Genomic DNA, 11,665 nt, shown 5'->3' with positions numbered 1-11,665 from the left:
GAGAGGGGGGGTCACGGGCACCCTGTGAACCCCATTTCCCCCCTGGATACGCCCCCGAAGGATCTTCTTACTACCCTGATAGTAATAATTTCCTTCCAACATACGTGCCAACTTCCATCTATTAAACTAAATATATTAAATAAATACAGCCTTTAAAATTGCCTAATTACTTTTTTTATTTAGTATTCCAATTTTATATGCTCTTATTAGTTTAGTCTAATCAAGACCAAATCGACTCTGATAGTTTCATTATCAGTCTATTAATAAATATTACAATCTGATTGATGACATGCTAAAAATATGAAAACTGAACTTGAAATTGAGTCATAAATGCTGAGGGGAAAAACGATTAAAAAGTCGAAACTACGAAAACTAAATGATAGTAACTATATAGTTTATATATATTCTCATATACATAAATAATAATAATAATGATAATAATAGAATCTTGAGCTGAAGGTTAATGTATACCAGTAAAATAGTCGTAATATTCTTATTTTGCTGTGCAATAAAGGAATAATAATAATACGATGATACAAAACGTTAGAAAATTTGAAAGATGTGAAAGTCAGTTTTGTATAACTGTTATGTATATACCTATCACTGTTTTTTATCTCCGCTTTATAATAGTTACCATCTGAATTGTGGCAAACGAACTCCTGTTCTCTGATTGGCTGAAGTCTTCAAGTATGATTAAAAAGCAGTACGTCAGTGTTTACTCAGTTCATCATATATAGTTTTGATCAAACATCTATCAGGTTTTAGATCTTGCCTTTTCTCTTTATTAAAGGCATTATCAACCTGGACTTTGTAGCCCACATGAGAAAAACCCAAAGATTTGGACGGTAGATTATTCTTGTCAACGGTGCCAGTCTGAGTTCTTTCGAAGATTGTACCAAATGTACCGTCACAAGACCTGAACGACAGGAAGATTCAAGTTTAATCGAAAATATAAGGTAAGCCTGAATATCGTATTTCAGTAAAAGTAGTACTGATACATTTAGAAAAAATATGTTTTCTTGTTAAAATACTTTAATTCTCTTCCAGCTTGAGCTAAGCCGCTTTGACGGATTCATCGTCTTGAATTTAGTGATTTAAAACTGCCATGAATTCTGCTCTTGTAATAAAAAATTTTTTGAATGCGATAAGAGGAAACGGTAGAGAAATAAGTAGTGGGTGGGATATATGCTTTCATAAGTAGGTAGTTTTATGGGTTGTTCATCAGGGGTATAGTTTGATCACGTACCGTACTTTTAAACCAAGAAAATATGAACTATAGTTCATATTCTCATGTTTAAACTTAAATTCTCAACGTTTACCGAAGCTAATAGCCGTTAACGAGACCGTTTCGTTCATATTTTCTTTCCGACTGCTCAAAATCGTAGATAAAATCAACATTTGAAATCCTGTTCATCGTATTCTGAAGCCGGTATGTTTATTTTGAGCAAGACCAATGCATTCTTTTTGAGATTACCGACGACTTTTAAGATTAAAATTAAAAGTATTTCAGTTCAATCATGCCGCGATATTTATTTTTAGCGGGAAAATATTTATTGAACACTGATTTATAGTGCTAAAATATTTTATAAGAGATATAGATAATGCAACTATTTCATATGTTTTACAAAAAAGGCGGAAAAATTGATATTATTTTGTGATTGGCAATATTGATCTTCTCGCCTAAATGTCGAAAGGCTTTTAATTAAACTGCGATGTCTATTGTTTCCTTTAACCGGTGCTCATTATTTTAATTTAAGAAAATTCAAGGTTTTTTAATATTAAGCTTAGGAAATTTTATAAATAATTATGAGTTCTGGTGATATTATTATTATTTTTTTTAACATGTGGAACTATATAAAAACGCAATGGTGAAAAGACCTTAAGATCTATTATTATTCATTTTGATTTGATTTTTGGTTTAACCTTTTTTTTTTTTTATTCGTTCGTATCTTAGTAGAAAATGGTAGTTTTTGCACCCAATTGCTACAAATATCATATGCTAAGAACAGCACAAACTTTCCTTCGAAACTCGTACATTAGAAATAGAAAGGAAGTATCATATTCTTTAGGATCTTTTCTTCATCTACATGTGAACTTTGCCAAATAAATTTCAATCGTGTACCTTCAATTTTTGTATATATTTTACTTATAGTAGGTAGCTAGACCATGTAGAGGAACTGTATAAAGTCCGATTCTCAGAGTAAATTGGAATACAAAGTACTGACACAAATCCCTTGCTGACTCACAAAATTTGAGACCTTTCACTCACAAAAACTTGAAATATTGACATCTTATGTCACGGTTAACTTTTCCACGATACTCATTTTGAAGCTTTTCAAATATATTCAAGCAAGCCTTATTGATTTGCACAACAAAGCCCCTTAATATATGCTTATTATTTAACATCAACAACATTGCAATCAAAGTTGTTCTCTAAGGAGTCTCCTAAGTCTACCTTGTGAGATTTATTTTTGGGAGTATATTTCAAGTAATTTGTTGGCAATTTATTCAATTTTGGGACGTTTTATTTCTCTATATTCAATTGCTAAATAATTGCGTTGTCGTGGTTGCTATCACAGGTTCTTTGTCCTTTTTCGTGGCTTGACTTTTTGTTTTAACGGCGTTGTTTAATAATTTAAATCAGATATTTATTTTTGCTCTTAACGGGGAACTTCCCCCACCCTTTATTGTCCTTCTTTCTTTACACTTTTAGTAAAGAATGAAATCCCCATAGAAACCAACTTAAGAATAAAATTTAATCAAACAAGTGAAAAAGAGAATACGTCAAACGTGTTTGGAAAACGTCCTAAAGCTAATTGCAATCACTGATGCTTCAATCAACTGCCATTAATATCAACATCTGTCGCCATCAAAATAATCTTTTCCGCGATTTCATTGCCGGACCGTCCGTATTTGAGAATAATATCAACCAGCTATTTGTCATTGGTGGCTTTTTCCACGACTTGAGTGGCCCCGGACAAATAAAAGCGTGTACAACTGAAAAGGAATAATATTTTACAGCAATCAATCCCGTAAGAAAGTCTTAGATTGTGTTCGCTCCACACACACAATATTTATTCTAGTCTCATCATTTAACCTTATAATTCAAAGTTTTACTGATCGTTACCCTCGCTCGGCCCGTGTGGGCTGATCAGTGTCAAGGCACGGCTTACTCACAGATCGAATTGGAATTAGCTTGTTAGGTTTTCAATAAGGAGGGAAGAAAACCTTAACTACGCCGCAGTGAAGGACAGCACTGTATCAGCACATGCCATTCAACTAATGAAAAAAAAATGATTCGCACGTTAGGTAAATAGTTCTGATTGTCATCAAATATAGCACACTAATGAAGGCGGTCTCCATTTGTTCTCTTTACGAAGTAGGTCAGTGGGACGAGGAGTCGATTCGTTTTACCACTACAAAATTAAGCTATACATATTTGAAACCTCCGCCATTTTGTTGACCCACAATGCCATGCGACGAGTTAATTCGATACCAGTCCTCTCTTGTAATCCAAACCAAGGGACGAACGAATGAAAAAAAAAGGAAAAATGAAACGAAGAAAAGAACAAACAATAAGTGAAAAAAATAAAAGGATGCTAAAAAGATAGTTCGATATTTATACAGTATTATAGTACGTACGCTAATCTGACGTCAATGTATACGTCATTTGTATCTCCGATGACGTCATTTGTTAGTGAAGCTGCACTGTATTTACTGTGTTGGGTGGTCGAAGTATAATTAATCTAAGCGTACCTGTAGCTTGATAAACGAGAATTTCAAATGAATGATGAAGTGCGCCGAGGTATTTAGACGGAGGAACTTGCTGAAACGGAAATGTCCGCCTCGTTTGTCTATTTATTATCTTTTTCTTATTTTCTTACGCTTTGTTGCCCGCCTTTCCACGTTGTGTTTGTTTGCTTCATCCATCCCTCAATTCATCTGTCTGTCCGTCCGTCCGTCCGTCCGTCCGTCTTTTAGTCATTTGTTTATTCTTTTTATTTTAAATCCAATTTAAACTAAACAAAAAATGAATGCAAAATATGAGATTTCACGGCACAGCCACCTTTTTTATGAATATGAAGGATATTTCATTTCCTAAAGTCGGGAGAAATCTAAACTCTAATCTAAATTCTGGCATCTAATAAGTTTTACTGATTGCATTTATTTTGTTTTCAAAAATCTGCCTTTTTTATTTTTACCGTACATGGGTACTTTTCAAGGCTATTACTGTTATTTCTCGATCAAGGTTCGCGACGAACTGACACCAGAGATCTCTAGCAGGATAGACCTCGCAGCAAGGTGTGATACTTGCAATTAAGATTTCAAAATGCCGTAAGGCATGAAGTGTTCAACGAAAAAATAATGGAAAATTTATGTCTTCGAGTCACTATGTTTCAACATTAGCCTGATTACGTATGTGTAGACAAGGAGGAGACTGCGTTAGATATTTTAGGCAAAAGACACGTAAGACAAACTCAGCTCATGTGTGGCGTCTGCTAGCTAACGGACCCATAGCGGTTCAACTACTTAGTGTTACACTTGTAAAAAACAAGGAAAGTTTTTTTTATAGCGGTGAAAATTGAATGTTAGTGCCGTTAGCTTCTTCCAAAAATCGTGCATCCCCCCAATTTTTCTGATAAAAATTCGCCCATCCCCCCTTTTTCCTACAAAAATTTTGCCAATCCCCCCTTAATTTCACCTGCCCCCCCCCCCTCCCCCCTCCCCCCAGCTCTGCCATACATTATGAACGCAGCCTAAAGACAGCGCCTTTAACCAGGTCTGATTATTTTCATAATTTTAAGTTTATTCTCAATCGATTTTATATTCTTCCAAGACCTTGAATATGAGGCTAATAGAGTAATAGATAATATTTTTCAACATCTCCCTTGTTTCTTGCACTTCTGTTCAAGTCCTTCATTTTTTGTATTCAAAGACTACGTACCAACGTTACTATATTTTCAATATAAACTTGCATAATTTATCTCACTAAATACTGGTCGTTATAAATGTTTTATGTTTGTAGGATCAACTGTCGTATTGAAGTCGTAATTGAATAGAGGACAGGACTGTTTCGAATGGACTTCCAAAGACGCTCAATTCGTCCCCCATGTTACCGGTCTCTTTACTTGTTATGTCTAAAAAAATACTCAGAATCTAATATAACTTTTGATAAATCAACATGCTTTGACTTTGGCCTGCAGGAAGAATTTCCAGATCCGTATAAACAAATCTGCAGTTTCAGAAATAGGAGAGAAAACAACATCTGTTTTCCTTTTTTCTTTTTTAAATAACAAAAAGAACCAATGAAAAAGAAATCAAGAAATTTGAAAGAAAATAATTGGAATTTAGCTGTTATTTTGGTTGTAAAAGATGATTACTTTTGATTTGCTAGAGAAAGTGACCATGCATCATCAAAGACGTGAAGTTTTTCTGTCATACGACAGCATCAAGCTTGCTTTCCTCTCTGACGTCACTCATTTTTCGTCCAATCAACGCCAAGTTATTTTTACTGTTTTTTGACTATTTATACCTATAGAATCCCAAAAAGTCTTTCATTCATAATCAACTCTACTTAGGAAGAAATATTTGCATTTTGGGTTGAAGTAATAACGTTCTCTGGAAGAAACGAGCAGTCGACAAAAGGTAAAATAGGCTAACCATATTTTTTTCTTTACTTCAAATTAAGTTAATCTAAAAAGACTCTATAGAAGAATTCACACCACGAATTCACATTCGCAAAGTGTGTTTCACAGTCAAAAATGCGTTTTCGTCCCTTATTATTTCTTTCTTTTTCTTTTTCTTTTTGCTTGTTCAGTAGAGTATAGTATTCCATAATTTAAATTTTGAATAAATCAATCCAATCTAGCTAACCCAGGATAATTTCATATCCAACATTCTCCTTCAAATCTTCTTCTTCTTCTTCTTTTTACTGGCCGGTGAAATTTGTACCAAATATAAGTTATTTATTCTCTTTCAAAAGTTAAATTCCATCTCGAATTGAGATTTAGCATCTTAAAACGAACTTGCAGTACATTTAGATCGTTACTAAATCTAACTAAACATTTAAAAAAATTAAAGCTCTATTTTTAATACTGCAAAAAGTCTAGTCAAAAAAACCCATACGGTGTCAAGGATTTTGAGTACACCAAGAATAACACCACGAAAATGTTTTTGAAATTCGATGATAATATTCAAAAAAGGCTGGCTTTTCGTAAATAACATAAAGCTTCTGTAATATATAAATATTTATAGCGGTATCCCAGTTGCTATTAATTAGCTTTTTAGCTTGAGATGACACAGATGTCCATAGTAATCGATGTGACCGACCTTGTTTTCTCTATAATTTTTAATGCTCGATTGTACGTCAAGGAACCTCTTTTCCCCCACAATATTCAAATAATTTCAATGGTGAAAAAAGCTGAAATGACCACTTTTAAATCAATATTGTCGCGCATGGTATCATGGCCTAGAAATTTCATTAAAATGGTTTTCTCTGACGACTGTTTTCTTTCTTGGAAAAGGAAACTAAAAACTGAAATAAAACAACCATGAAAAAACCAAATTTATTTAGACCCCAAAATTCGGGTTTAAATTTAACTTTATTACCGTGATGTCAGCACTCAAATGGCTTCCACTCTAAACCGATCAAAGACCACGAAAACGTTCAAAAACACACCCCAAAAATAGCTCCATTTTTCCCCATCTCAAACGAGTGCTCGAAGCATACTGTATATCACGGGGGGGTTTGTAATCAAAAAGGTCCAATCTTTCAAGATTTCTACTTGAAGTTTTTTTTTTTTTTTTTTTTTTTTTTTTAATTATATCATTCAGTCTTCCAAAATTATAAACGTCTGAACCTGCGTCTTTGACATTGAGTTACGAGAGATGTTAATAAACTGAATAATACTGACACCAGCTGTCCATGACTGTGTTGGGAGAGTGACCATGGATCTTAATATTAATGACTGGAAATACTTTGTTAGAATAGGTTGCATTAAGGCCCTATTTATACCTGGAACTGAGCAGACCATATGTTATATGAAATAATAATACTTAAAATCAACTTATTGTTCTTTTAAAATATTATTTTGATTTTACATACTATTTTTGTCTACGAACTGAGAAAGCCTTTTTCTTCGCCACAGAAGGCTGCATAGATGTAATAGATTTATAAATTTACTATTGGAAAGGCTCTATTTTATCCTGGAAGCAGACCATACTTCGAAAAAATAAGTTAATTAAAATTATTAAAAAAAAAAAAAAAAACTTAAAAAGAAAATATTATATCCATTTTACAGTTCTTTTTGTTTACAAAAGCCTTTTTCTGTGCCACAGAAGGATACACAGATGTTTGACCTGTTTGAATTCACAATTGAAATATAAAAGAGCGCCAAAGTCAGTCGCTGTATATTGAAATAAATCGAGATGTGAAGAAAAAAACGTACAATATAATAACGACGTAGGATTATAGACAGACTATATGTTGGTCTAATTACCTCAAGATTAGGTCATATATGTTCAATTTCCTCTTCCTCGTCTATTTCTTATCATTGTTATTATTAGCATCTGCATCATTGGTACTATTTTTATCATCTTCAACACTACCATCGATCGTGATCAATACAATCGTCATAATGCATACAGATTATATTTTGGTCTAATTACCTCAAGATTAATTAGTTTATATTTGTTCAACTTCCACTTCCTCGCTTCTCCTTTAAATTTTCTGTTATCGATATCATTGTTACTATTAGCATCTGCATCATAGCTACTATTATTTTTATCGTCAACAAATAGACATCAGTTTTTTATGTGTCTAGCCTGTCCTCTTATTGACGATAAATTGCGTCATCACATTGTCAAAGTAGTATGGATAAAAATATAACCAATCAGCGCGCGAGAAATTTGTAAGTTATCGTCAACACTATCATCCATCATTATCAATACTAAAACCATTATCATAATTCATGACCCGCACCATTTCTACACAGCTATCCCAAGAGGGTTGGCGAAGGTTTTGGTTGCATGTTGCCTACAAGCCCGAACTGCACCATGGGCAATGTGATCAATAAGCGCTTGTGTGCACCTGTAATCTCCTATTAGAATTAGTACTTATTCATTGTTGACAACTTCGTTCTCTGGTGGACTTTATTAATTTATTAGAAATTCTACACAGTTTCAAAATCAATATCGCTTTGTGGAAAAAAGCCTTTTAACTGAAAATGTTTGAATATTTAAATTAAAAATGTGTATCAGTTTTTATTCATGAAGTCCAAGAACAGTTTTAAAATAACTTCTATCTCTCGTTATGTTCGCCATTAGTGAAGAGTTGTTTTTTTATATTTTAGCGTCGAATTCAAAACAAGTGAGCCATAAAACCCCGATTGCGCATGCGCATATAACCAGCCCGTCAACCATTACATTGATTTACAGCCGCATGGATGAAATATTTAGAACGAAATAATGTTTAAAGACATATACGAATTCGAATTATGAAACTTTCGTATGCCTGCTCGAGGGCTTGGCAATAAAATAATCCAAATTAAGACGGATACATGATGCATTTTGTTGTGGTTCAATCTAAAAGCTCTTAAATCGCAGAGGAAGAAAAAAATATTGTTCCGGAAACGCCTCCACTTTCTCGTTACTTAAGGATAGACCTTCTGGGTACTGCCATTAAGCTCTTGACTCTTTATTAAGGTTATTTACTTTAAAGAAAAAACGTTTTTTCATCCATATATGGTCCCAATTACGTGCAAACGGGTCGATCGTCTTATTGATTATTCATCAGTTGTTAATATCTATATATCATTCATACTTTATTTTTATTTATGCTAGATTTTGAAAGTGCTTTTCAGGAAAGAAGAGGCAAGAAAAATACTGCGCAATGGATTCCAACATGACAACAGGTTTGTAGCAACAAGATACACAATGAAAAACCGGACGATCAAAAAAAAAACATGAATTCTACGGATACATCCATAGCAACAGCAACAATGTTCACGATAACAACGACAAGAGTGACAAAACAGTAGCAGGAATATCAACAATAGCAACAACAGCAGCAGCAGCGACAACAGAAACAACAAAACGAGAGCAACAACAACGGCAGCAACAAGACAACATCGACGATATTAAAATTCTGACTTTACGATTATTAATCAAGAAAATATTATCTTAAATTAATTTAAAACTTATCATTCTATTTTATTTTTTTTTAAATTTTTTTACTTCCTTTTCCCTTAACCTTGAAAATGTAAAATACTTTTTCCCATTTTTTCTCCAGTCGTCCCGAGCAACATGACGTCTCGTGCGTCGTCTGTGTCACCATTCACTCTAGACTTCCAAATCGGGCTGTCAGTCTTTGCAGCCCTTCTATTCGTGTTATCACTGGTTTGTAACACTGTAGTCATATACATCGTGTGCACGAGAAGCCACATGAGGAACTCCACCAACATCCTAATAGCAAACATGGCGGTCGGAGACCTCTTGTTAACTGTTGCTATACCTTATATTGTAAAGTGGATGTATGTTGGAAGTACATGGTTTAGTGATGACTTCTTCGGTGTGTTTTTGTGCAAGTTTCTTAATTCAGCACAGATTGGTTCGATTACCTGTTCGGTTTTTACCCTTGTCACTATCAGCATTGACCGTTGTTTGGCCATAACGTATCCTCTTAAGCACGTGTTTAGTGATAAAGTCCTCAAGTTATCTATCGCTGGGATTTGGATCTCGGCGGTTGGCATGAGTGTCCCGATGATTATAGTGGTTCAAGTTAAAGAAACAGAAAATGGAAACTACATTTGTATCGAATCTTGGGGGAAATTTTCAGGGCTGGATGAGGAGAAGTACATCTTAACATTCTCGACATGTACCTACTTCGTTCCTCTTGTACTGATCGCCATTGCGTATACTATCACTGGCATTCGACTGTGGAAAAGAAAGCTACCCGGAAACCAAAATCTTCTCGCCCAACAAAAAATCCATGCAGCCAGTAAAAAAGCCACTATAATGCTCATAACTGTCGTACTGGTATTTGCACTTTGTTGGCTTCCCTTGCAAATTCGCGAAGTTTTGAAATTCTATGAACATTTGCAAATCCCAAGCAAACTCGACATTGTTTTACCATGGGTCGGGTTATCTAACATAGCTATTAACCCATTTTTATACGTTATATTCTCGGAAAACTACCGAACCGAGTTTTTGGAAATTCTATGTTGTCACCATTCGCAAAAAATGGATGTTTACCATGGTCTACTGAGCGTTCCCGAAAGAACTACTCCGTTGGGAACTCCGATGTTAAGCCGACGTAGTACCCAACGAATAAGCTTGAGCCCGAACAATGATCGACGCCAACTGTCGCTCTCAAACCATTCACTTCAGATGAAAAAACTTAATGGTAAATGATGAAAGGAGTTAAAAGAAATGATGATAATAGTAGTAAAAATGTAACATATTTTAACCAATAATCACACTGGGAAGATAAAACTGACTTCAGCTTAGCTTCGGCCTTATTTTGAGAATTGATTTCGGTGTGTTCAATGCTAAAAGAGAACGAAAGTAGCTCAGTCGAAAGTGGAAGGAAGACAAATGAAGCGCAAAAAGACAACTAAAAGAATTAGTAGCTAATTAGTGGGAAAAAACTCAAGAAGGAACTGGAAAGAAGAGAAGGAGAGCTGAGGAAGAAGAAAATGAAGGAAAAGGATAAAAAAAAGCCGTCGATTTTGTGTCTAAAACAGCTGGTTAGGATAAACATCAAATAATTGATTGATATCCTACAAATCTGTGAAAAATTTACTTTGTAATGGAATTTTGTCTGTCATGCACTAGACTGCTATTGAAAACACTCCGCCATTCATTAAGAATTGATAAGTGTCTTATGAAAAGGCTTATGTCTACACAAAACGTCATAATACCAGAAGTTTAAGGCCAAAAGAATATTAAGCGCATATTCTTTTGTTAAAACATTTAAGGGAGATCAAGGATAATGATGAATAAAAGGTATGAAAAGATTAACGAATGAAAATGGATAATATTAAACATTTTTCAAAGGCAAACCAAAATAATACGTGTCATCCTAATTTCAAGTAATTTTCAAGTAAAAACCCTTCTCCATTCAAGTTTTTAGCAGTTTCTAGCAGTTTCCTGGATTAAATGTAATGTATATAGTTCGTTGTTCTAATAATATCTGGCTCGTTAGACACTTGTAGGGTGAGGTTATAATTAAAGTGCACATGAACCCTTCGACAATACTTTCAGTACTGATTCTACACGAAGTAAATAGTTGAATGGTAAAATATTTCTTGATTTGAGTGATGCGTTTCTAAGTTATGAAGGTTTATACTTCCAATATGCTAATGAGTGTGACGTCTATTAAGGCTTAATCAAATATACAAAATCGAACTGGTTCATAGAAACAGTATTTAAAAAGCATCATTATTTTACTCATGGTTTACATGAAAGCTATTTACAATTTTTATTTTCAAAATGGCCAGCATTTAGTATTACTAGTTACAACAAAAACACTCAAATACCTTACCTGACGTCATCATCATTAACATATTGGAAGTATAAACCTTCATAACTTAAAGACGCATCACTCAAATCAAGAAATATTTTACCAATCAACTATTTACTTTATGCAGAATCAGTACTGAAAGTA

At 34.0% G+C, this 11,665-nt stretch overlaps 1 protein-coding gene across 2 annotated transcripts; it reads left to right on the top strand.

Annotated features, from left to right (window-relative positions):
- Positions 1-571: 571 nt before the first annotated feature.
- Positions 572-11,025, top strand: LOC116292092 (RYamide receptor). Of its 2 annotated transcripts, XM_031699339.2 has the most exons (4): positions 572-703; positions 791-956; positions 8,842-8,912; positions 9,290-11,025. In XM_031699339.2, the coding sequence occupies exons 3-4, from the start codon at positions 8,891-8,893 to the stop codon at positions 10,408-10,410; spliced, it is 1,143 nt and encodes a 380-aa protein (XP_031555199.1). In that variant the 5' UTR covers positions 572-703; positions 791-956; positions 8,842-8,890; the 3' UTR covers positions 10,411-11,025. The 2 variants fall into 2 exon arrangements, with proteins under 2 accessions (XP_031555199.1, XP_031555200.1); XM_031699340.2 differs by lacking the exons at positions 572-703; positions 791-956 and adding an exon at positions 5,570-5,646.
- The last annotated feature ends 640 nt before the right edge of the window (positions 11,026-11,665 follow it).

This window comes from Actinia tenebrosa, unplaced genomic scaffold, assembly GCF_029948245.1.
Source record: "Actinia tenebrosa isolate PJP-AT-01 unplaced genomic scaffold, QUT_ActTen_1.0 PGA_scaffold0__85_contigs__length_37466705, whole genome shotgun sequence".
Taxonomy (NCBI): Eukaryota; Metazoa; Cnidaria; class Anthozoa; order Actiniaria; family Actiniidae; genus Actinia; species Actinia tenebrosa.
The sequence above is the reverse complement of the archived record's forward strand: the minus strand, read 5'-3'. Positions and strand labels throughout refer to the sequence as shown.